The sequence below is a fragment of the Podarcis filfolensis genome (assembly GCF_964270895.1).
Source record: "Podarcis filfolensis genome assembly, chromosome: 3".
In the NCBI taxonomy this organism is placed as follows: domain Eukaryota; kingdom Metazoa; phylum Chordata; class Lepidosauria; order Squamata; family Lacertidae; genus Podarcis; species Podarcis filfolensis.
The window spans coordinates 80,678,532-80,705,764 of NC_139606.1; the positions used below are offsets into that span (position 1 = coordinate 80,678,532).

Here is a 27,233-nt window from a genome sequence, read left to right on the forward strand (position 1 = left end):
CCCTTTTAAAAAGGGGAAAGTTGACAGCTATGTTTATAGCACATCCATTCATCTCCAATATGAGATGCGACAATCAATTGAAACCACCTCTCCAGACCCACGAAAACATCTGGAGAGACTTATTGGACTAGAGTCTTTAATATGCATCATAAACTTGTTCTAAGCAGTGGTTCCAACTTTAAGCTGCTATTAAGTTTTTCCCACGAAATGACAAGACTAGCTGCTATTGTTGCTTTCTATGGTATTTTAAATTATGTGTGAAAAAGCAATGAAACATATTTTTAAAATAATAATAAAAGCTAAAGAAAACATTTTTTAAAATGGGTTCCACGATGCTTTGACCTATTATCTAATGTATTCAACTGGTATTCTACATTTTTCCAGTAGTGATACTCATATTGTATAACAGAATCAAAACTTTATTATTTAAAGGTAAGCTGTATATATAAAATACACTCCAAACTCTAGACTTTGATAGGGAAGTACAATTTGCATGTCTTCAAATGGGAGGACAAGGACTCCAATTTTCTCCGGGACAAGAGGAAAAGTTCCCTGTAGTTTCAGCCAAAATCTATTTCTATTAAGGTAAAAATTAGCTGCAAAATTTAAGACTAAGGATTTAAACGAAGCAAGGTGGCAGACAACCCTCTAGGCAGGATGTATTAGCATATACATATTAACACTAATACTACCTATGATACATGGAATATGGACAACAAGGCCCACTAAACATATAAATGAATTTATAATAGAGGGGACAAAAAACTCATTAGGATTAATATTGTTACTTAGGAGCTCAGCCGTGCTGCTATTTTAAAATATCTCCTTAAGTACCTTGACTGTAAAACTCTATTTGTCTGGAAAGATAGATAAACTCATGCTGACCAAACAAAGGAATGCAGTCTTCAAGCTTCTGCCAAAAGACCCTATATCACACAAGGCTAAAAGTATCTAGGCATATAATTATTATTTATTAAATTGCCCTTCATCCAAATATCACAGGGTTGTTGACAATACAAAAACACAAAAATACATAACAAAATACCGCAATCCCCGCCCCCCAATTTGAAAGGCCATAGTTTAATTGTTGCCTGGTTCCTAAATATAAATGAAGGCGCCAGGCGAGCCTTCTTGGGGAAAGCATTCCACAAATGGGGAGCCATCACAGAAAAGGTCTGTTCTCCTGTTGCTGCCCTCTGGATCTCTCACGGAGGAGGCACATGAAGAAGAGCCTCTGATGATGATCACAGGGTCCAGGTCGGTTCATATGGGGAGAGGCGGTCCTGGAGGTATTGCGGTCCTGAGTTCATTTAAGGCTTTATAGGTCAAAACCAGCACTTTGAATTGGGCCCGGGGAACTAATTAGCAGCCAATGCAGCCAATGCAGTCAGGCCAGGATTGGCATTATAAACTCATACTGATTTGCCCCCTTTCTCCTTTAGATTTTCAGATCACTCATGCTGCCCCCCAGCAATGTGTAATTTATCCCGTATCATCTTCTGTCTGCTATATATTGCCCTTTTTTCATTTGGAAGCCTCTGCAGTTTTATCATTCAGCATAAGCACACAGCTCCTTCTCAACTTATCTGTCGTGACCTCGTCTTCTATAGATTTGCTGGTCTAGCTTAAATACTCCCCTCTGTAAACATTCCTTTGTGCCTGTAATAAACTGCCCATTTTATTAGCCCCAACACTGGCTCTCGACTTACCACTACAGTTGTACTTCGGGTTAAGAACTTAATTCGTTCCAGAGGTCCGTTCTTAATCTGAAACTGTTCTTAACCTGAAGCACCACTTTAGCTAACGGGGCCTCCTGCTGCCGCCGGAGCCCGATTTCTGTTCTCATCCTGAAGCAAAGTTCTTAACCCGAGGTACCATTTCTGGGTCAGCGGAGTCTGTAACCTGAAGCGTCTGTAACCCGAGGTACCACTGTAATTGAAAGGTCCAATTGTCCCCATGATGAACCATGATTCTCGGCTCAAAGACCAACACATGCTCCTCCTGTGCACATGTGAAGAGCACACACTAACAATATGCACAAATGCAGTTAATTTCAACCGAGTTGAACCAATAAGGACTTTAGGAGGATAGGCATCAAACTTCCAGGAGAAACAAGTATGTGGATTTGGCAGGGTAGAGATGTCGGATATTTATATTATTATTCTGGAAGCCCTTCCCACATGATACAATCTTGCAAGTCACATGGCATTGTATGCTTCCAGTTATCATCTAATCCTATTCTCTGTTTACAATTCTAGGAGCTACTACACATCTCCAACTCAAAATATATTTACTTTTTACTGGATTAAGGAAGAAGACAGACCAAGAGTTTTTCCTACAGGAATTTTTAAAATTCTCAAATGGCCTGAAGAACAATCTGTACCAGCAGCACTAAATTTATAGATGAACAGAAGGGACATTTCATTGACAGGATAAGAAAAGCTTATGTGATGTAGGCTCTGGAAAACAGAATTATTTTTAACTGTTGACTGAAAAGAGAGAGACCAAGTAGGATGGGTTACATGGGCATTTATTAGTAGCTGTTTTAGTTTTTGTTTTTTTTTAAGTTGCTTCCCTTAATAATCAAAGCTGGTTAGCAGTAGGTCAGAGAAACTGTAGTTACAACTGCCCTGATTATGTAACACTACAGGAAAGTCTCCTCCCTGCGCCATTTTTACCAGTACTAGAATTTTTCCAAGCCTATGTGAAGCACCAGTTTAGATACCTTAGGGGGAAAGTAGCAAAACACCAGGTGGGTTGCAAAGAATGACAAAAGTGAACAAAGAAACACAAGACAGAAGTGATCAAAGTCATGGATGCAGCATAAAAAGCTACATTAGAGCTTAGACACCAGGACCTGCACAGTAAAAAAAAAAATTTAATGTTATCTAGTGTGGTACCTTGTAGTTACTCCTATCTGAGAAGATGGAACGCTGCAGTGTCTTCCATCTTGACTCTAAATGTGTCTCCTCTGAATGAACTTGTACATAACTGTACTTAAATCATAATCTAATAATCAATCCAGTGCATGACATCGAAAATCTCTGAACTACACCTAGTAGTGCCCATAATTACTCAGTGAGCTAAGTGGATTAAGTTCATTCAGAAACTCTGAATGATTTCTAGTTCATCTTCACATTCATTCCCTTTCCTCTTCTCCACCCGGCCACAAAGCACTGAGGGCCCAGACTCTTAGCTTCTTTTTAAAAAAATTGGGTGGAGCAAGTAAAGAAAGTTGGGAAGTAAACAGTCAACACAACCTTCTAAGGCTTATTAGGCAAATATGGAGGCACTCATGTCGCTAGGGTTGTTTAGTCACTTAATCACTAAGAAATCAGAAGGAATGTGAGGCATTTCATGTATCTTCCTTGCTGAATAGATCTGCGGGCTTGCAAATGGGGCAGCTTGCAGCAGGAAGTACAGAAGCAAAGCAAACAATGCCTTGCACCTTTAACAGCTGTATGGCTGGCATGCAAAGTCCTTGCATCAGCTCCTACACTTTTAAAAACTGTCATTCTGCACCATGTGCACAGGGAGAAAGGGATGCCAAGGGACTCCAGGAAGCACCATTGCCACCAGCTGCCTTCACATGCAGCACTGTTCTTCCAAATCTGCATACCCTTCTCCTTGGCTACATAGCTCTATTTTGGCATGCTGGGACCCTAGGGGGAAAATCAGTGCTGGGATTCTTGAAATTAAGGCACAGGAGGACCTCAGATAGACCTGAATGGCCTCACTTCACAGAAGATTAGTGCCGCATGAGAAGGCCAAATGAGGTAGCAATAGGGCCCTACAGGAGCTGTTCTGCACCCTGTTGCTGATGGATGTAAGACTGACATTCTAACAGAACAGGGTTCATTGTACTTTAAAGCAAGGGTGAAGAGCCTATGGCCCAGTGGCCAAATGCAGCCTTCCACACCTCACTATTTGGCTCTTGGGATATTTCTCAGGCCACATCCCTCACCAGCCCTACTTCATATCCTCGAGTGTTTCTGCCTGGCTGACATGTGTCCTTGAACTCTTGGTTGCATGAATGGAGAATAGATAGGGGTGTGTGAAGGAACTAGCCTCCTGTAAAAGGACGTTTGCAGTACATGCCGTGACCATTTTAGGTGCCTCCAATTGATGTGCAATTGCCAACGTGTAGGTCCTTACGGATCCAGAAGAGGGCATAACAGGGCACGCTTATACGTGCTCTGCTGAAGTGTGCCAGGGCCAGGAACAGAATCCCTGTGCAAAATGGTATTTATTTTCCTTTACCCACTTTTGCTTCTGACCTTGTCTACCACAGGCCTGAGGCTCCTGGAAGGTAGCTCAAATAGGAATAGGGCCTTTGGTCTGACAGCTTTGAAGAAATCACTCATGGGAATTTCTGGAGAGGAACAAGGAGAAAAGAAAACTTGCCTGTAGAAAAGAAACCACTCAAAGCAAATCACATCACACCAGGTTGGTTTGTGCAGCCCTTTATTAGCAACTAAAATAGAAGATATTTGTTGTACAACATGGGTAGTAATTGACTATACTGGAGTTTTATTATATTCTGATACAGGATCTTTTATAAATGCATTTTTTATTAAAAAGCTTCCACCCTCGTCTGTTTACAACTTGCAAAACTATTCTGAAAGCAGAGTACATGTGCACAGGTCTGCAGAGTGCAAATCTGGGATGTGGTAAATGCTTTTACATGTTGTACCTGCAAGGGGACCAGCGTCTGCCACCATCCCTTTATAGCCACTGGCTTTTAGAAGTCACAACATTTTGACACCAGCCTTCCTTCCCTTGTCCTAAACAAGAAAGCATTTTAAAATGAGTTGTAACTAAGGAAGGACTACACCTACTAGAAAAAGAAGAGTTCTATTAGTTTGAGGTTTCAGTATACCCAAAGACCAGGAACTGCATCTTTGTAAGGGCAAGGCTGGGACCCCACTGGGTGTGCAGGTGTCATCCCTGAGTAGTCAGAGGTTCAGTGGACCATGAGCGCTCCTGCTGCGTAACTCACTGAGCTGTCTTGCCAGTTTCGACACTGGCTTGACTGGGCATAATTCAAAAACGAGAAGCTCATGTTCATTCCATTCTTCTGGAGCTCTGTGATAGCCTAGGGGGAAGGAAAGCAAAAAGGTTCGCTGTTTTGGAAGTAAAGTTGACATTCCAAGAGAGGCAGCACTCCAGCGCCTTATTCATAATGGACTCTTGCAAACTTTGCAGGGGAGGACTGGTAGGTATCAATGCTCAGTCCCCACATTACTGAAGGGGAAATGCTACTGGAAATTCAGGGTTTCCCTCAAGAATTCAGTTCCACTCCAAACTCTGCTAAGAACACCACCCAGCTGAGTACGACAAAAGCTAAACCACAGAAGGTTTGGTCACCAAGGAGAGTGTATGATATTTTCTAATAATGGCATTTGCTGCTTTTGAACTCTGCTTAACAAACAGTACTTACATTTAGTAAAACCCCAATGGGATGTCTTCCACATATCGTATTATGGTATTTCTTCAAGTAATTGCTAAAGGACACAGGGTCAAGCTGCTCTATAATGCTCATACCCTAAGGAGAATATCAATATTATGATCAGCTATAATTTAGAGCTGCATTTATTCATAACCAACATTTATAGCATGCCAAGCATGTTACCCGAGAAATACAGATATCAAACACAGAAAGTGTTAACATGTAGGGAAATACCTAAGCTTTACAAACTTTTTTTGTAAAAAAGACAGTTATAATTGTATTACTGTGTATTATGAATACACAGTATCATATCACTCAATGTGATATGGTTGTCACATCACCTGCGGGGGGGACCGACACCAAATTGAGAAGCTATCAGTAAAGTGGAAGTTCTACATAACACATTAGGTCTTTTCCTCCCTGACCAGCATGATCAAGAGTTTTCCCCTTGAATTTTAGCTCCAAATCCAAAGAGTTTTGTGATAAATTGGGAAGGCCTAGGCCCAACACCTCCTCCCATTAGAGCAGGCATCCCCAACCTGTGGCCCTCCAGATGTTTTGGACTACAATTCCCATCATCCCTGACCACTGGTCCTGTTAGATAGGGATCATGGGAGTTGTAGGCCAAAACATCTGGAGGGCCACAGGTTGGGGGTGCCTGCATTAGAGTCTACAACTGTCTCTTAGAACAACTGGTAGCATGCTCTTAGCATGCTCTTGATGCAAAGAGCCCCACTGAATCAGACCAAGGGTTGATCTACTCTAATCTCGTTTCTAGATGTCTCCATGGAAACATCTACAAGACAGGCATGAAGACAACAGCCATTCCATTCGGCAGCTTGTATTTAGATGCAAAAGTGCCTCGGAACATGGAGACACCATTTAGTTATCATCACTAACAGATGTTGACCTTTTAAAAGCCTTCTAAGTCTGCAATCACCTCCTCACTTACCTGAATTCACTAGGACTTACGTGGTTATGATTGCACTGCAAGATAGCTATGAATTCTATAGCATAATTGTGCCTTGTGAAAAATTACTAAGTTCTCCCTGCTCCACCCCCCCCACCTGAAACTACTGATGATCAAACACCATTGGGAAATTCTGAATTCTAGCAATGAGGGAAGAAACAAGGAGCATTTCTGAAAAGCTTCCACAGGGATCATGGACTTCAAAACTCTATTTCCCAATGTTGTTGATGGCCACATGTACCGCGGCTATGGATTCCCTCCTAGACTAGGGATAGATGAAATGGTCTTGATCCAGTTTGCATCTCTTGTGTTGAAACAGAAATGGGAATGTGTTATTTGGAGCTCTGAAAAACTCCAGGAGCCCTCAAAAAATGCAGGAAGAGCAGACAACAGAAATTATGAAATTTAACACTTACCATTTTATCTAGGTTTTCAATGGACCTATAGATCTCTCCTTGAGACTCATCATAGTAACTGTATCTGAACCGCTGACCTTAATTAATCAAATTAAAGAAGAAATGAGTAACTAGACATATATTATGTGGTTATGATTTTTTAAAATGAAACAAAGTGGTATCTGAACAGGCAGCACAAATCTATGGTGTACTGCATCTTTAAAATACTCTCATTCAGTATACTGACTGCATTTGGATGATCAGTTTAATGATATATGATAATGTCTTCTGCCCATGCACAGAGTCTTTATGCCCATCCCTTTGTGTGAATAAGCTCACAAACCAGCAACTCTTTCATTAACTATTCTTTCCCTTTTCTTCCAGCACTGGTAACAGCTTTAAAACAAGCCATGGTGTTAAATCACAGTGTGCTTAAAGGCTCATTTGTATCTCAGGTTATTAAGGTATCTCAGGTTATTAAGGTAAAAAATGACTTTTTGAACTTTTCCATTATATTGCAATAAACCTAATCCCAACAAGACAGCAACCAATCAGATTAAAGTGTCCTCATAACGCAAACATGATTTCTATCAACATTTGGCACTATTTCTATCAACATTTGGCACTATTTCTATCAACATTTGGCACTAAGGAAATATAGTATGGTCATACATTAAATATTTATTATTTTAAAGTAAATTTAAACTTGTATCAATAGTTTAAAAATAAATAAAGACATCATTTTGGTTTATGTTGCTTTATTTGCAAAATGCCAGAAGAGCTGTTGTTTTTAACTGCAGTGCTTTAAAAGCTTGGGAAACTTTAAAATGACACAAAAGCCAGAAAAAACTAGTTCACAGCTGCCTTCTTTTGCTGGCTCTGCAATTCTAATTTGAGTAGAATGAAGCAAATATGAAAAAGAGTGATCAGATACTGGTTTGGAATGCAAATTATTAAAACTGCTGGTGAATCCTTGCCACCCTGACTCAACCATGGGAAGAGTTCTCATTTTTCATCACAAAAGAATGTGTCATATGAATTTCCTCTTTTAATAATAAATGTAACTCTTAAGACTGTGTGTATGTGTGCTTATCTCTGTGTATATGGTTGTGTGTGTAAAGTCAAGCTCATGCCTTAACTACGACTGTGTCTTTTGTCACCCCTGCCACACCATGAAGGTGCAACCAACACTTCAGCTTCAATTCGCTCTAGCAGGTTTGTCAAACTAAAATGCATTTGTAACATACACGTATTTTGTGTATATTTGCCAATGTATGCAACTGGAGTTCACAACTATTCACATGCCTCGACTTACCCCAATGACAGAAGTCAGAGGAAACCACAAAAAGATTACAAGGATCTGCTAAATATTTGCTGAAGAGTTTTCCAAATTCCTGTTCTTTTGTCTCACTCAGTGCTCCAACCAACACAGGAACAATGGTAAACTCATCCTTATGGCTTAAAGAAGAGAAAAATAAGTTTGCATTGTAGAGATTCAAGACAAGATCGGTGCTGAATGGTCCCCTCACCCTCCTGACTATGCTGCTCCCACATGCAACTCCCCCCCCTTCTTGTAGGCCTGCCTCCCATGTGAAAAGCACTGAACACACCCCATGCCACATATTCTGAATCCATGATTCAGCCTTATTTCTTAAAAAAAAAGGAAACAATTCTTTTTAAAGATCGTTTTGATCTGTTGCCATATTTATCTAACTAGCACTTTCTAAAAGTTTGCACCTCATCAGCACACTTTGAATAGCGCTTAAGCCTGACAAAAACAGCTTGCTGTAAAGCAGGCTTCCTCAACCTCGGCCCTCCAGATGTTTTGGGCCTACAACTCCCATGATCCCTAGCTAGCAGGACCAGTGGTCAGGGATGATGGGAATTGTAGTCTCAAAACATCTGGAGGGTCAAGGTTGAGGAAGCCTGCAGTAAAGAAACACAGTATGTTTCTGATGACCAAGCCAGACTCTCTCTGTATTTCAGAATCAGAAATAGGTACTCTGGTAGTGATAGCTTCATAAGGAAAACAAGCTGTGTGTTGTTTTCATTGTCTCATGCCCAAAGGGGCAGTGATTTTTCAAACACTGTTTTGTTAAATAGATATGTTTTATAGTCACACCTGAGATGTGTAGTCAGTAGCTTATGCTTAGACTTGTATTTTGAAGTGGCTGAGTTGTAGAGTTTATTGCTGAGTGAACCTTTGTAATTAATTCGACACTGTATTGCTTATATGTATTATCTACTATTACAAATTGTATTCATAGAACAGTTTTGTTTGGATTTTAAATTATGTTACCATGTTTTAAACTGACCTGAAGCTATTTGAGAAAGAGTGGTATATACATTTCTTAACAAACGTTTACAGGTAATTTATGGAAAGATGCTGCCGTTTTGTAGGATTTGGGTCTCCTATAATTGGAACAAGCTGCGCAAAGTGGGATAGTACACTTCCTTGATTTTTGCCAATACTTCCAAGTCACATAAGGAAGGATGGAAGGAACATATAATAACAGATGTAGTAAGATGAGATAAAAGCCCTGACCGCCTGAACTCTACCCAACCCCTACTGATTTCTACTCTAAGAAATTATCCGTGTGTCTAAAAGTTACAGCCTACAGCTCTCTTACTCGTTTTAATGAGCTTAAGACACTTGAGGATTCCAGCATACTGTATTCTACATTAGTGGAGTATGGGAGAAACCCATACATAGATTTATTAAAAGCAGGGATTCAATATGTACATTCTACATATGGTGCAGCTTCTTAAAAAGTAAATGTACCTTTCCATGGCTTTAGCAGTATAAGGCAAATGCATTTCAATACTGTGTTCATCTTCATCTGTTTGCAGAGACATGCGCTCAAACATTCCAGTCTTCCATAATTCTGCATAAACTAAGAAGTTTTGAATATATTAGTCTGACTAAAAAATAGCAGAAGGCTGCAACAACTGAATGAGAAGCTGTCTTTCTGCTTTATCAACTTTCTGGTTAGACTGCATTATACTCAAACTAGGATGAAGTGTATCTCCTCAACCAAGTTTTGTGATATAAAGTGCCAAGTTAAAACCTTTGCCTTCAGGCTGTATGGAAGAGCAGACAGTTTATGTATTAAGATTACCAGTAACCACTGGATAGAGGCAGAATCAAAAATAACCTATTGGGGAATATCTGTTTATAGAAAACAATGATTGTAGGTGCCTATAGATTTTTTCATGTGCTCAGAAAAGCTCTCTCCCTCCCAATCCTTCTATTAACTCAGCTAAAGTATTTTAACTACAGAAACTCTCCTACTAATTTACAGGCATGTCAGTCTCTTTTATGCAAGACAAAGATCCTGTGTTCCTCCAGATGTTGTTGGACTACAGCTCTCATCAGCCTTGGCGGTGCTGTTGGGGTCCAACATCTGTAGAGCCAATGGTGCCTCCCCTCTGATGCAAGATTTGATATAAAGACTATCACAACTGAAATTAGAGCTAAATTTTATTCTGTAACCCATCTCACTTATCTCCCAATATTTATTTTAGTTACAAGGAGTGGCTTTATATATTTTAGTGTACTGCATCAACTTTGTCAATGAAGGACAAGTGGTTACTGTAAGCAGGCAAAATCCCAACAGACTTTGTTCTACTAGGGAGGAAAATAAGATTCTAGGCTCCTGAAAGTGTTCAGTAGTATAACTGCACAAAAGCAGAACTATGGCTACCACAGGAATCCTTGGACAAGTGTCCATTTGGTTCATTCATAAGACACTATTCTGTTAGTCCTGTTAGTTCCCAAGGTTTTAAGATACAAACCAACCAAAGGTTTAAAAAATCAAAACATGAAGAAAACAAACAAATGAATGCCTTCTCCCAGATACAAAGCTAAGGTCACAGAGTGCAAATAAAACAGCTGGGTTTGCAGAAAAGCTGGTGACAGTCCAACAAAACAGACTGAATTATTTCAATGAACTCCTTTACTACATGAATTCTAAACAGTGCTCTTCCTTAAATAATAACCCATGTTAGAATTACTTCCTGTGCCGTACCCTATTTTTATTTTATGAGAATATTTAGAGGTAAGTCAAATAAAAGGAAACGTCACAATGGATTAATCGTTTTCTAAGAATTAGTTTTGCTTGTGTACTGCAGTGGTTGTGTATTTTATATACAATTACCCTTTTGATCAATTCGCAGATCATATAGTGGGGTTCTATATATATCCACACTGGAAAGTGCACACCGGGAGAGGGGCACGTGGTGGGAAGGCCCAAGGATGAATATTCTCCGTCTGAGGGTGAACAGAAAAGATGTAATATTAGCGACTGTCTACTCAACAGAAAAACAATGGATTCCATGACTAGCTAAAGACAGGTGAACGGTTCCACTATCAACGTTTGCACTCCAGCACACATGGACATGCCTCCTGCTCCCTGGTTACATCCCATTACAGTTGTGTCCAACCAAAGGGTTTTCTACTTGAAGGGAAAAGACAAGGCTCCCAGTTGGATGCCTTTATTACAGCTCTTTTTTATGTTATCACTGTAGTGTGGCAAGTGAGATGCTACATCATGTAGCATCTAATTTCAGAAAATGAGGACTGTATGGTCCTGATTGCATACAATTCCAGGCAATTTTAAATACAACCCGAAAAATGGTGCTGTGGTCCAAACTGTCTCCACCCTATATAGAAATGTCTTCACATATGTGTGCTCATTGGTGCAATCTGGAGCCAAAGCAATTTGGCATCCTGATGGCAACCACAATGCCAAAGCTAACACAAGTATTGGGTGGGTAGGGTCAAGAAAAGGGGGCATTGACACTAGAACTTCACACAACATTTATCCATTCATTCTATGAAGTATACTGTCTCTCAGAGGCATTGTTCAATTTGCCCCAAGGATTGGGACAAAACAGCAAGTTATCTCCATTATGTGTCAGCCACTACGGTACAGGTATCCCTCTTTGCCGCTACCTAAAATGACTTCTGTCTTAAAATCAGCATGTATGCAAATCAAGTTCTGTTGTACACACTCTAAGAATCTTCTAAAGTGACTTACGTGACTGAAGGATCCACTTGTTTGTACGCATGAGCTGCACACGACCCACAGTAAGTATAGCCTGCATGCCTGCAAAAAACAGACACGTTGTACAAGATTAACAGTCAGCATATTGCTGGTCCATATAGGGGAGCTTGCTGATGTTATGGAGTTGACAAGCAGCATATATTCAACTGGCCCTTGAAAAATGCAACAGCAGATATAAGCAGCATGCCCAGTTGGTACACTGACAATCAACAAGCAACTCAGCTTACTTACGTGACTCTCAGACAGCAGATATGTATATACCCTTATCAAGGTTATGTTTGCAAGACACAGCAGTGTCTTGCCTGAATACGCCTATGACCTAAAATTGTGATAAGAGACGGCTGTAATTTGAAGCTATGAGCATTCTACTTCTTAAAGCAAAACCATGTTTAAGATTGAAATATATGAGTAGTAGTCTTCTGAGCAATTACAAACAATGCTGAAATGAAATAGCACACTACCTTTCATGAACACAAGAAGTGTTCTCTTCTCTGGTGCTAGGGACTCAAGCGAAAGGAAAAAGTCCACACATTCAGAGTAAGGGGAATGCAAGATAAAGCACTCTCCTCCCTCTGAATTAGGATAGTTGATAGAAATAATCAAAACAAAATAGGACGAGGAAATCAGACTCTGAAAATGACACAAAAGAATCACCTGTATCAGGGCAGCTAACCAAACTGACAGACATGAACTGGCCTATTTCTCTCACTCCAAAAGCACCACTTTTTGCTGCAAATATTGGAGTGTGACAATTTGTAACAGTTCTTTTAAAATGGTCTACATGTGAAAATAAAGAAAAAACTTACGGTGCAATAATAGCTCTAGCAGGCCTCTTTGTAGATTGTACTTGAGAAAGCCAACCTTCTAGTTGTGCACTCAGCTGAGGTCCTAGAAAAAGAGATAAGGCTTTAAAAACATCAACCACAGGAGAACCAAAGAGCCATTCTTAGAATAAGCAAAATGGCCCATAGCGGCAAACCATAGCTATAACTGTGCACAAGTAGCATTCTGGTGCATGCTGTTCAAATCATGCCTGTCCTGCTCCTCCCTTTGCCACGATGGGAGGAAACAACCATATCACTGGTTTAGCATTAGGTGTGAACCAATGTGCATGGTTTCTCTCTTTCCAAACAAACCACAGGAGGAAGCCAGAGAACAATACACCACTAGTTCTATTCAGCATGTGAACAGTGTCATTTTAATGCTTCCGGGTGGCTTCAAAGATGATACCTTGCTAAATTCATTTTTAATCAATAATGTTTGATATTTCACAGGGAGTCATGACAGGAAATATACCTAATAACATTTTGAAGAATTTGAAAAACACTTATACATTAACCGGTCTATTGACAAACAGCCGCCAGCTTGATTGTTGCTTTGTATTAAACTCACATTAGCAACTGACCTATTTCAACCCAAAGGAAAAACTGCATTCAAGTGTGACCCTTTCCAATATCTCTGCAACATCCCCTCTCAGCGCTGCATCTAGTTGTGCCAAGAGCTACTGCTGCCAAAAACGAATTCAGAAGAGGATTGCTTCATTAACACACCACTTGGAAGTTCTATAAATACATGCTTAAACAAACTACACAATAAGGATAATTTTAAAAAGCTAAAGAGGAGTGTGGTAAGAAGTGCCTGGCTCCAAGGCATCATTGAATATTAACAAGGAAGGGTAAATATGTGAATTCATGGAAGCTGTATCGTTTAATGATCCACTGTAGTTTGAACATTTACATAGGTATTGGCATGGAACTGAGATGATTCTAGAACTGAAAGCACCTAATCACCTGATGCCATTGTTGCATCAGGTAAATGGCAGATGGGCAACCATCTGTCAAACTTGGTCTGAGACAAAATCCTGATAAAGATCTAGCCTGCAGAGTCAAGGTTTCCCACCCATGCAATAGTTTGGGTGGGATTTTACTTTGGCACATCCAGTTTAGAAAACCCAATTGACAGCCCATAGTTCAGAGCAGGGCCTTGACAGCAGGAGCTACAGTTTGTTCTTCCTCCTTTAAAAGTTGGCCTAAATTTGCATCTCTAGATATAAATTATTAGATGCAAAATTGTGTTCTGGGCATGTGCCGCAAGTCTTTTAAGTAGCAGCTCTCCACACCATGTATGTGAGCATCCATTTGATTTGGTAGTTCTCATTTCCAGTCTGCAGCTCCGCTTTTTTTACTGCTATCATAAAACCTAGACCTGGCTAGTGGATGAACAGTTGCCACACAATGACTTTTCCCCCTCCCTGTATAGCTGTGACAGGCAGCTACCTCCCATAAAACATTTGATGCAAGAAGATGCTCTGCATCAAGGCTACCTATGAGACAACACAAGATGGAGGGGCTGCAGGGAGTTGGGCGGTGCCTACTATTAAACCATTTCACCACCTGCAGCCCTCACATCCTGATAAACAGGCTCATCACAGCAACCAGGGCTTGTAGCAAGTGTTCCTGTAGACACATCTTCACAATTTCTGAGGAAAATTAATTAAAATGAGGAAACGGTAATCTTTGCGTCTCCCTGGAATAACTGGATTTGAATTAGGACCCAAATAGGCCTCTGTTTTTAAATTTAAAAGGAAATGTTTTAACGGTATCCACTGAAGCAGCCCATACTGAATCAACAAAATGTGACAAACAGCAAAATTTCAACCACGTGAACAAGTAAATTATTATACATGCTGAAATAACCTGCAGGGGTTTTTCTTTTTTGGGGTGGGAGGGAAGAATCTATCACTGGAGGCGGGGCCAGTTCTCCAAAAATTTGCTCAAGGTCACATTGCCTGTAAATGTGTGCTCTTTCTTTCTGCTATAGCATAAAATGTAAACCTTCAACAGTAGTTAAGAGTTCATTTTGAAGCTCAGGATCTCTTTTTCAAAGGTAGAGCGTCACTTGCCAAATTAACAAAAATACAACTATATACGATGTCCAATCATTGCAGGCTTTTCATGGGTTTTTTTTTTGGGGGGGGGGGGACATTATCTCCTCTATGCAAGTAAATCCAGCAATTGCTTTGGTTACTTCCATTCACGTACTAGTAATTAGTTCACCTAGCATGTAAAACCTGGGAGGCTGCTGAATTTCTGAAAAACACAATATCTCATCCAAAATCAGCATGTGTGGAAAGTACTTTAATGTTCACAGTGCATTTTCTTTTTTCCCCCTTTTTTAAAAAAATCATTTCATTTGTTCATTTAGCATGGAATGCCCCTTAATGGACTACAAACACCCAGTAACCTGAACTATATAAATTGCTAAAGTTCAAAAATCCGCAAATAGAAAACAAAAACACCTATATGGAAAAGCTTGATGCTTCCATTGGTAAAATAAAACAGTATATGAAGATCCATTGGTCTACAATGGACCAAAGTTGCTTTCGTAAGTTATCTTTCATTTTTATAGATATACTTTTGAACACCACTTGAATGCAAGAGTGTAACATCATATCTTCCAATAACGAATTTTTCCATGACACAACCTTTTGTACGTGCAGATATCTAATAAGAGTACACAGCTGCCTATGAAAACACATGCCACAGTATATGTTATGGTGGTAAAAACATACAAAGAACACAATTCAATGCATGTTTACTCAGATGCATGACCAGCTATATTCAATGGTATTTGTTGTTGTTGTTTAGTCGTTTAGTCGTGTCCGACTCTTCGTAACCCCATGGACCAGAGCACGCCAGGCACTCCTGTCTTCCACTACCTCCCGCAGTTTGGTCAGACTCATGTTTGTAGCTTCGAGAACACTGTCCAACCATCTCGTCCTCTGTCATCCCCTTCTCCTTGTGCCCTCAATCTTTCCCAACATCAGGGTCTTTTCCAGGGAGTCTTCTCTTCTCATGAGGTGGCCAAAGTATTGGAGCCTCAGCTTCAGGATCTGTCCTTCCAGTGAGCACTCAGGGCTAATTTCCTTAAGAATGGATGCATTTGATCTTCTTGCAGTCCATGGGACTCTCAAGAGTCTCCTCCAGCACCATAATTCAAAAGCATCAATTCTTCGGCGATCAGCCTTCTTTATGGTCCAGCTCTCACTTCCATACATCACTACTGGGAAAACCATGGCTTTAACTATACGGACCTTTGTTGGCAAAGTGATGTCTCTTCAATGGTATTTACTCACTAGGAAATGGATGTAGGACTGCAGCTTATTTAAGATACATTTCAGTTGAACAACAGAAGCATTAACAGCCTCTGGAATACATTTTATTCCCTATTTCTTTGGATCATAGTCCCCAAACTGAAGCCCGCGGACCGGATAAGGCCCGAGGGACTAGTTTATCCAGTCTGTGGCGACCCCCACTGCCCGCTCTTACCGGTGCTGCATGGCTGCCCACTTCCGGGTCGGAGGAGCACCGGAAATAGCATGTGCGCAGGCGTATGGGCACGCGCTCCCCCACCCTCTGACCCGCCACGCCCGGCCCGAGGTGCACTAAGTTTGTGGTGGTAGCTCTCACTTGCATCCATGACAAAAACAGGATACAAAACTGTCCAGACATACTGTTTTTTCTGAATTTGTTTGCCTTGTAAATAAAATATAATTTGGAGTGGGTTGGCTTTCCTTCTTTCCTCCTCATCACAGGGTAATTTGCATCTGGAAATTTTCTGATGCCCCAGAGTGATCCAATTTAGCATTTCTATTTTACTTGTATTTAGCATACAAAGCTAAAAACTTTGAAACTGCCAAGCTTAGAATCATAGAATCATAGAGTTGGAAGAGACCACAAGGGCCATCGAGTCCAACCCCCTGCCAAGCAGGAAACAAGCTTGCCTAAACTCTGCAACTGGCATCTATTCAGTTACTAATGAACTTATCAAACAGGAAAAATATCCATAGAAAAATAAAGCACTGTAAAAATTTTCACCCTTCATCATCGTTGCTTGACATATCCCTTGGCAACTTGTTGAGAATGGTCAAGGTGCTTATCTTGCATACATATAAGTTTTACAGAGCTGTCAAAGACTGACTTGTATTTCATGGCCTTCTGACACATCCTTTTACATATTTTTTCACACATACATACACCAAGTAAGAATAACACTTTGTGCATTTGATGACATGGGCTCTTTTCCATGAAATCTTGTGCCATAATAAATATGGTAGTCTTTAAGAGCCACAGGACTCTTTCTTCTTTAAATGAAATTTGTGTTTGCACATCACTTTGTGGTTTGGCAGTTAAGTATTTGCTGCAGCAAAATGGCCTGGCATATACAAGTTTCTCTTGTAACTGCTAAGCTCACATTAGGTTTTTCTGTAGAGTAAGCAAGAGACCCCAGGAAACCTGTCTAGCCAGCCGGTTCAGTCTTCTTTGTCTTGCTGCCAGCTCCCAAGAGCAGAAAATGTGTTTATTCAGCAATGCATCCAGCAAGCTTGGACACTGCATGTGTATTACCAACCAGTTTTAAATCCATTGCTACACCTGCTAGAAGTTGTGAATTGACACTTTATCTCCTGCAGCAATAACCTCCGCACCCTGATTTCAACCTGTCAAAGTTAGGAAGAGCATTGCATCATCCGCTTGCATGACTTGCCCTTGTTCCTCCATCCACACTGTATTTATTGATTTATTAAATTTATATGCTGCCCCTCATCTGAGGATCACAGGGTTGTTTACCATATCAAAACACAAAAATACATAACATAGTAAGAAACAAAAACAATACCCCCAGTTTAAAGGGTCATACCTTGTTTCATTAGCCAAAGGTCTGGGAGAAGAGAATGTTTTTGTCTGACTGCAAGGAGCAGTCTGACTGCAAGGAGCAAAGCTTTGGGGGAGACCTGCTTTGCCTCATAACAAATCCCAAAGCATTCAGAAGCACCTTGCTTCAGTTCTGGATTCAGGCTTCCTCCAAAGTAGGTGCACATTCATGGCATGTATTGCATCCCTAAACCTACACTTCCAGTTGGAAACAATCTTTCTTATGACAAGCAATTAGGAGTGACTTCTAAAGGTTAAGATACCTACTACAGTTGCTAACAAGCAGACATGCAGCTAGCAAGTTGCAAGTAGCCAGCTGCAATGTACATATGCTTGTCAAACCTGCTGCTACCTTCTCTCTCCACATCACATTTTTCAGGTAAGACTACAAACCATCAAGCCAGAGAAAGTAAGTGTTTGTTTTGTTTCAGTCCTGAAGGTTCTTTTGTTTCTTTGTAAGGCCAAATGAAATATCTGGTTGCTGCATACAATGCATATAGGAAGAAAACTCATTCTGGAACATGTACGCCTTTCATCCTGCAGAGGGCAGTTCTGTGTGCAGCATTTCCTCAGGAGGGCCAGAAGAAAGAAAAGGGGGCAAAGACTGACAACACCACTGGTCCTATTTGCTCTTTTTAAATGGTATCAGAAATCCAGAAACACCAATTAAAAGCATTATCTCCCTCATATCTTCTGTGCCTGTTCACTTTAAAAACGCAGGTATGGGGAAACACAAAGACTTCCCTACAAACATACAGTCCTTAAGTCCTTTGTTCTTCTTAAGAGTAATGCCTCATTCTCTGGGGGTTTAATAAACTGCAATGGTTATTTTTTAAAAGGGAAAAAACAGTACACTAGGCAGTACAAGATGCCGGACTTGACAAAATGCCTACTAGCTCGATTCAGAGACAACTGCTGCGTTCCCATAATCCATTTCTTTCCCCTCCCCCGTATTACCCTAAATGACCCCTTTTCATTCACACACTTCAGAGCTTTGTCGGTTCCTTTAACTCGACACCGAACTACCAGGGGATTCTTCTCTTGGCTTCTTTTTCACAATCGCCTCTCCCGAAATGCGCTGTTTCCTCAGGGTATAATAAAGGGAATAGGAACCAGTACAGTTTCCTTACAATCCCCGGGGCGATCTCTGGGAATCTCTTTTCTCCAGGCGCCGATCTCCCCACCCTTCTGGAGCTTGGCCGGGAATTCAACCACGGCAGCTTATGGAGGGCAAAGGCAACCGGAGGTTCTAGAAAGGGCTTCGAAATGCCCAGCGGAAAGTGCTGATTCAGTCGATGGCCCACCTGCCGGGGCGAAGGAGAGGGGGAAGCCTTGTTCCCGACACAATCAACGCCGGATTCCGCGCCGCGATCGTCGCCTGCTGCCATCCCAACCTCCCTTCAATTCAGCGCCATGTGTGTGTGTTGCAAAACGCTCCCTTCCTTCGCCCCATGTCTTTTTAACGCCAATTACACACGCACACACAAATGAGTCTCATGGCACCGTAGAGATTCACAGAATTACAGGGCAATCCTAAGGATGCCTACTCATCACAGGTCAGTCCTACCGAACCCCTCAACGGGGCTTACTCCCAGGTAAGTATGAACAGGGCTGCAACCTCATTGTGTGACAGCTTTCGAGGGTTACAGGCCGCTTCACCAGATCGCTGCATCCGATCTGGTAGACTGGCCACAAAAAGGTTGCGGGCCAGTAAATCAATTTGCCTTTAATTGGCCACGAGATTCCTCGCACCCTGGAGTGAACACTCTGGGATTGATCACGGACAATCGTCCGTGGGGCACCCATTATTCCCCCATTTTCGGATAATAAAAAAAATAGCCTCGCATTCCCGGTAAGAGGTTGAGTTCGGCCCACCTTTGCAACGACCGAGAAACCGCATCGTAGCGGCGCCGGGCGGTCAATTACTCGGGATTAAAAATCTCCAAGGGCTTTATTCGCCTCGGTCGTTTAGACGCCGATCCCCCGCGTATAAGAAATGGGCAAAGCGGGCTCACGGAGAGCAATCCCGCTCCACGACGGAGCAGCCTAGCCCCTCGCCCCCACAGGCCCCGGAAACCCCTGCCGCCCCAGCGCGTACCTGAGGCCGTGTACCAGCTGCCGGCGTGGCTGGCCTCCCGGCAGAGCACTCGGTTGGACATCTTGGTGCCTGAGCCGCCTATGGTGTTGGGGGAGGCGGGGGTGAAGGGAGGCAGGGGGGCCTGGGGAAGAGTCCGGCCGCGGCAGCCGCGGTGCTAATCCCCCTCCTCCGCCTCCTCCCCCAGCAGAGCCCAAGCCCCCGCGAGGGGGGGCGGCGCTCCCGGAGGCACGGCGAGTAGGGCCGGCGACGAGGCTGGGGAAGCGGCGAGCACGAGGAGCGGGAGGGCTGCGGGCTCGGCCGGAGGCTCCTCCTGGCCTGGCCCGGGCGGGGGAGGCGGAGGAGGCGGCGGCGGAGAGGAGAGCCCGAGAGGGACAAAGGCCAAGGCAGCGACCGCCGCCCGGGCGAAACCCACAGAGCAGGCGGCAGCCGCCGGGTTTGGCCTAACTCGGCTCCTGTGGCAGAAGGACTACACCAGCGCGGCTCCCCATTGGGCCAAGGGAAGCAAAAGCCCTTTGGCGATTGGGTCGCTCTTTGCCTAGTCCCTCGACGGGCGCAGCCGCGGCTTCCCATTGGGCGGCGGTCCGAAAAGCGCCCTCTCTATTGGAGGAAGCAGGAAGCGTGGGGGGGACCGTTTAAGATTGGCCGAGTGGAGTTGCCGTGGCAATGGCTTCTGGCCTTCGCTGATTGGCGGGGCTGTGTCTCTGAGGTGAAGGGAAGATTAGAGGGGGAAGGTTGGCTGCTGAAAGGGCCTCCGGGCGGGGAGCGGGGTCGGAGGGGCATGTGGAGCCGCCCGGCTGCTCGTCCTGACAGCCGGGAGAGAGGCTTGTGCGGGAGCCCCTGTGCCCCCCCCCCGTCGCGGAATGGGCTCTACGTAAGAGTTGAAACGAGAAGTGCCGTTGGGCGCCGGAAGTAATGTGGTTGTTCTTTCAGCCTCCGCTTCTATTCCGACCCGTTCTCTTTCCACTATTCTTTAATATGGAGACAGGGTTCAGGGTGGAAGAAGTAGTGCGTAATCACATCCACCTTCTACATTTAAAGCACACGACTCGCTCCCCAAAGTTTCCTGGAAACTGTAGTTCGTTAAGGGTGCTGGGAATGGTAGCTCTGCAATTCTGTAAATAACAGTTCCCAGGATTCTTTGGGGAGAAGCCATGTGCTTAAGATGTGCTTTAATTGTAGGGTGTGGATTAGAATAGAGCACACTGCACGCCTGAGATACTTTACGATGGCAGCCACAGCCTCCACTGTTCAGAACATAAAAGGCTTCACTTTATTACAGTATTTTAAGACCAAAGGTCTCTCTGGCTCAGGTCTTTTCTCCCAAATGAAGCAGCTCTTTGAAATCCAAGAGCAACCTAGTGTATTCTGCAACACTGCTGGGCATTATGCTTTGAAGCAGTTCAGAATGACAAAATGGACTGGGCTGGCCCTAAATCAAATTTGCCATAGGGACAGCTTTCTAAAATGGAGGGCTGGACCACAAGCTTTATCTTGCATCCTGGACAAAAAGGCAGGAAGGAATTGTGGCCAAGTCAGTGCAATCATTTCAGAAAGCAGCGTGAGTTTTGAGCTCAGGAGCGGCTGTGTGACAGAGTACTAACAAGTTCCAAATTTGCAGTCCTGCAAGCATGTAAACAAATGTTTAAGAGTTGAATAATCCAGTGACAGGAGGACTGAAGTGTAAAATGCACACCGTTTTTATAGTTGCATGCTTAGGTTCACTTTGAGGGAGATGAAACTGGATCATGGTGGGTTATACAAAGGCAGCCACTTAATCCTCTTCAGCTCTTCACCCACCCAATTTGTCATCTGGTATATTATTGGACCGCTGCCATGGAGACACCAGCAACCCTCAAAGGCCTCTTCTTCCAAAATAGCTAATAAGACTGAACTGGGGAGGGGGAGTGAACATGGAACGTCATTAGATTGGAGAGAGGGAGTGAAAAGGAGGCAGAGCCCTGGAAGTCAGCAGAGGAAAAGCTGAGCAACAAAGCCAAAGGGGAGGGAGTCTCTGCTTTACTCTGGAATATCCCATCTATCAAAGCTTGGTCTGTGCAAGTACAAACATGCACCCACAGCTTCACAATACCCTTGATTTTTTTAAATGTTGGATGTAGTAACCCAATATGAACAACTAGTTCCAGTCAGCAAATAGGCTGATACTGTAATTCATGGGAAGTAGCAAATGTGGCTGGATTTGGGTAACCATGAAATAATCTAGTAGCACAATTCAGGGTTGAATATCCTTTAAAATTTAAAAACCTAAACACTGTGTTGCTAAACTTTAGGTTAATGTTAGTCAGGAAATACTGGAAACACTGGTTCAGATCCAGAAACCTTTGTGGCTTACCCAAAGGCTTAAGGTGGAGTAAGCAACAAGCATTGCACATTTTAAATGAATGGACTGGAGTGTTCAGTTTAAGGTAGCAATGCTGTGCAGACTTGTTTGGGAGCAAGAGCTTTTTGTTCTCCAGACTTTTAAAGTTTTGAGCCCTAGGCTGCAATTCTATACCTGAAAGGCCCATTGAATTCAGTGAGGCGTCTGAGTTTACATGCACATGATCACACTGTTAAGCAATTTAACTTGATGTTGAGCTTAGTGTAATTTATTTGTAAGTGTGCCATGCATAGGATCCAGCTGGATTACATACAACTCTATTAATTTTAGGCAACTTGTTATCGGGGGGGGGGGGCACTGTGAGGACTGGATATGTGAAATCAGCATATCAAGTGTCCTGTGTAGTGATGCCTTTAGGTATTGCTTATTCTCTGTTTTCATGCAAGATTATTTTAGCAAATGGAGGAACATCTGGAGTACCAACAGGATTTTCTGAACCCAGAACTGTATATTGATTGGGCCCTTCACACAACCAGCATAGGGGAATAATAATACTGGCCTACCTTGCAGGGCTCTTGGGATTACAAAAATACTACGCATGAAATAATCTGAACATTTGAGATGTGCTATATAGATTAGTCAAATCTTTCGCCAGTAACTGTTCAAACTAGATTCTGAATTGCTTTGTGACATAATTATATGTCCCTTGTGCTGGTAGTCATGGCATTGAACCTAAATCCCCAAACAATCCAATATATAAATACCTCATGCTGGGAGCATTAGTCACCAAACTGGTTATCCTTTCAAGAAAACTGATAATTAATGCAATCCCTTTTATTTAATGGAGAGACCCTTTATCACCACACATTTGCTCCTGTGTTGATTGCTGTTGAAATGTTTAGGATAATCAGACATGATAATAGAAGATGGATTGATTCTTTGCGATTCAGCAAAAATTCAGGTTTGGGCAGTTCAGCAAAAATCTGAAGAAGAACTGGTTTTTAAAGTGTTGTGCTCAACCTATTATTTATCTGTATTAATAGCTTTTTCTGACTTGTAGTTTTGTGGTTCTATTGGAACATGCTGCTTTGAGTTCAATGCTATGACTCCATTTCCCACACACTTATTTTGCAGAATCATTATTCACCATGGAAATACATGGTGTGTGCAAGCACATGCACGCACGCACGCACGCACGCACGCACACAAATTCAGAATCCTGTTACACTATAAGCATTCTCTTTCCCACCCCACCCCCTCTGCAAAACATGCTTTCAATTAAAAAATATCATTAGGGGCCTGTGAATTGGAAGTAGGGAAGGTCACAAAGGCAGAGTGCTACAAATAGCAATTTTCACTTATGCCAGTTAAGGGTTGCTAAAACTCCCTGAGAAACTGAAGGCGCAAGCAGTTGTTATGAGAATCACATTCTTTGTCACTGGAATTGCTTGGCCAATTTTTCGATGGGATTCGATTGGGGTTGCCTGCAGAATGTCCCTGTTTTGCAAGAGGGATTTAATTGTGTACTGGAAATTTAGGTTTGTGCAACTAAATCACTCTGGATTAAAGCACTCTGTACAACAAATCCACTTTTAAAAAGGAGAGTATTGGGAAATGCACTGAAAATAATGACAGATTGACAGGTAGACCTATAACCTCTGTGAAAACTTATCCGGATGAAATTAGGGTGAATGCACATTGTTGCACTCTCCCCAGAAACAGATTAGAATGAAGATAAAGAGCAGGCATAATATAACATCTGTGTCAACTTTATGCAAGCAAATCAGGATAAGTGGTTGATAAACAAGTTATCCTCCAAACTAAATAGTGTATTAAGTATCACTATTGCTATATAAGTGGGGAACATGAAAATTCCAGTACTGTACCTTATTCGACCACTTGTTTTCCCTTATGCCAGTCCTGCTACCTCTGGAACAACATAAAATAGCTTGTTTTGAACATGCTTTTATCTCCATCTTCATTTGGCCTGGGAAAGCTCAGCCTTAGCATGCCAAAAGATGCTTCATGTTCATATGAGAGTTACTGAAAATGATTTTAGGCTCCATATCAAGTGTAAGAATTATTTATATCAGACTGCTGATATTTTGCTTTGCTGCAACCTACTATTTCTTTCTCACTTTGACTCCTTAATAAATACTAAGTGCTTTGCAGACTTAGGATCATCTCACCAGAGTGTTTTAACTAGCTTGGGTCCAGACCAGAGATTTGTGAAAAGGTATTGGGAATTACTTGATTGATTCTGGCTCCAGAGGACAGGCAGATTTGAAGGATGTTCCTTCCCTGCTCTCAATAAACCCCGTAGCTCTGAAGTGCCTTCTGCTTCAGAGCTAGAGAGATAATGCAGGTGGTTGTGATTTTTAAAGGGTCACTCTTTTCTTGGTGGCATTTCCCTTTTTGTTACACATCACAAATCTCCAGAGTTCTCGTCTATAGAAAACTACAGCCGGTAGTGCTGTCCTGCTAGGGCCCTTGGCTGGTTCTGCTATGTAGCAGGCTGAATTGACTCGCTTCTGGTGGCATGGGCAGAGGAAGATAGGGGACAGCAGGAATCAGTGCCTGAATTATGCAGGGAGATTTTGTCAAGCATTAGCCCTAGCGAGGTTGGGGTGCCATTAGGCTTTGCTTTAGGTAGCGCAGCATCTTGGATCAGCACTGCTGGGCTTAGAGGATTTGCTGCATTTTCAAAAATGCAAAACAGATTGCACTATGCCTTGAAGACTTGAGACATCAGAGTGAAAGCTGGCAGGCCTACTGAGGACAAAATGCAAAGGATGGTTCCCCAGCACATGCACACGCACCCATTTTCAAGGACCAGGAACAAACTAGGGTCCTCAAACACTCTGCTTTATTGGTTCTATCAGGTGTTGCAAGAATTTTATCGTACATCCTAGCATTGTTAACCACAGCAGAAACAGAGCTGTGCTTTGTTGTGTTAGAAAAGCAAACCCCTTTCAGAGTCGCTCAAATTTCTTGTTTCCATGACAGTCAGAAATGTAGTTTCTTTTACGGCTTCATGTTTCCTGCAGAAGACCTACCTAACAAGCCCTTTTGCAATGTACAACTTTGATTTGTGTTTTCTTCCATCTGTCCTTCCTGGATAACAGGTGACACATCATATACTAAGATATGTTGACATGAATGACAGCTGAATGATTGGAATGCTGATGGTGCCTGGCAGCTGAACTAAAGATTGGCAGGGATGTTAAGAAGATTGGTCTTTGAAATACCAGTTTGATCTCAAAAGCGCATGGCCTCTGAATTGTTTGGAAACTTCTCTGCAGAGTGCTTTTCAGGTCGAATTCAACAATTTATTCATGTGCCACAGATGATGTACCACCATCTAGTCTCGGTGTTTCATGAGATCAGAGGCGCCACCTTCACCAGAGGATTGAGGGGGCCTGTGCACAATGTCCTGATGCACTGACGTCATGGGGGGGGGGCTCTGAACATTGAGGGGGCCCAGCTGCTTAAAAAAAAAAAATCAGGGGATCCCACAGTGCTTCAGCCCCTAGGAGCCGGCGCCACTGCATGGAATACAATGGTAAATTCCAGAGCTAAAGAAAGATGGAAGCCATTGCATTGTACTACTTGCTTCATTTATGGAAAAATAAATGTTATTACTCAAGTTAGTCTAGATTTACACTACCTGGAAATCCTTCTGAGATTAGGGAGTTTCTGTACTTACACCGGAGAGAGGGAAAAATGAACTATGCACTTGGCCAGGATACTTCCATGTATTCTTGCTTCAAATCTTCCTCTGTCTAAACTGTGAAGTACACAGAGCTGAAGTACCTGGATTGTTCATTTGGTTAGAGTGTGGTGCTGATAACACCACGGTGGCAGGTTTGATCCCTGTATGGGGCAGCTGCATATTCCTGCATTGCAGGGGGTTGGACTAGATTATCCTCAGGGTCCCTTCCAACTCTAAAATCTAAGTAATTGTAATCTCCGAAGGCTCAACTCTGCCACCATCTTCCTCCCTTTCTGCTGATTCTTGTGTCTATTTTTAGATGCCCCCTTGAGGTAGCAAACTGAAAAAAAATATTCTTTGACTAGGTATATGGTGCTATGTTAAACCTATGCAGGTTGTATCCAATGATGGCTTTGCCTGGAAAGTGCTTCTGCTCATCTAAGTTGCCTGTGAAAGACATCTGACACTGAAAGCAGATTTCTTGGCTGTAGACCCAACCTGTCCCTCAGTCACAGATCCTTACAAACCGGCTCAGATGACAGTGATAAGAGGAAAGCACTCAGTGAAAAGGTACAGAGTAAGGCGGCTAGGTAAAAGAGAGGATAGGGCTCCTGCACTTTTAATAGTTGTTCAGAAGACCAGATTTCAGCAGGTGTGGCTTGCAGGACAAGACGGATCTGTTGCGATTCTTCTACACAACCAGTCATGCTTCAGGTCCCCCCGTTTCCTTCTCTTGAAACACCCCAAATCAGCTGCTTAAAACAGCTGATCCATAATGTACAGTGTTAGGTGTTGCTGCTTTTAACCCTGTAAGCTGCTTTATTTTGCATTAAAAGTGGTATATCTGTGTACTGTTTGGTGATTTTTGAAATATTAATATATATGTCTGAGTGTGTGTGTGTGTGTGTGTGTGTGTGTGTGAGAGAGAGAGAGAGAGAGAGAGAGAGAACTTTTAAATAAAATAAATAGCATGGCACAACAGTGAGGCTTTTTAAAATATATATACGGGTTTTTCAGTTTGGACAGAAATAAACACCAGTAATCTTTCAACCCTAGTTCAGCATCATTTGTGTAAAATGGCTTTAATCTTTTTTCTCAAGGGGTCCCTCTCCTGGCTGCTGCTTTGCCTGCAGTACCCAGGAGCTTAATTAGAAACAAGGGCTGAACATACTGAAGCATAAAAATAAATATCTGTATTAGAAAACAGTTTAGCTGCTGGAGAAACATGAGAAAGGAACAAGCAGAGTTTTACAGTAAAATGATAACAGATGCTAGAAAAGTTCAGCATATGGGAGGCTACGTAATACTGAAAAGTATGAAACGTTATGGCTAAAATAATAAACCAAGTATTTGCAGAGAACATGGGTAACACTACAGTGGTGCCCCGCAAGACGAATGCCTCGCAAGACGGAAAACTCGCTAGACGAAAGAGTTTTCCGTTTTGGAGGTGCTTCGCAAAACGAATTTCCTATGGGCTTGCTTCGCAAGACGAAA

The 27,233-nt window shown here is 42.4% G+C and overlaps 1 protein-coding gene and 1 long non-coding RNA gene across 4 annotated transcripts; one reads left to right on the plus strand and one right to left on the minus strand.

Moving 5' to 3' along the window:
* Positions 1 to 4,447: 4,447 nt before the first annotated feature.
* MEMO1 (mediator of cell motility 1) lies at positions 4,448 to 20,250 on the minus strand. 2 transcript variants are annotated; one of them, XM_083604356.1, is made up of 9 exons: positions 19,690 to 20,250; positions 12,687 to 12,768; positions 11,854 to 11,922; positions 10,972 to 11,084; positions 9,597 to 9,708; positions 8,130 to 8,272; positions 6,836 to 6,912; positions 5,441 to 5,545; positions 4,448 to 5,095 (listed from the first exon to the last, which is right to left on the minus strand). In XM_083604356.1, exons 1-9 carry the CDS (start codon positions 19,748 to 19,750, stop codon positions 4,964 to 4,966), a joined length of 894 nt encoding a protein of 297 aa, XP_083460482.1. In that variant the 5' UTR covers positions 19,751 to 20,250; the 3' UTR covers positions 4,448 to 4,963. The 2 variants fall into 2 exon arrangements, with proteins under 2 accessions (XP_083460482.1, XP_083460483.1); XM_083604357.1 differs by lacking the exon at positions 19,690 to 20,250 and adding an exon at positions 13,286 to 13,406.
* A 153-nt stretch (positions 20,251 to 20,403) lies between these two features.
* On the plus strand, positions 20,404 to 26,590 carry LOC310758312. 2 transcript variants are annotated; one of them, XR_014545701.1, is made up of 2 exons: positions 20,404 to 20,598; positions 25,153 to 26,590. It is a non-coding gene; the product is annotated as an uncharacterized lncRNA (long non-coding RNA). The 2 variants fall into 2 exon arrangements; XR_014545702.1 differs by having other exon boundaries at positions 20,404 to 20,560.
* Positions 26,591 to 27,233: the final 643 nt, after the last annotated feature.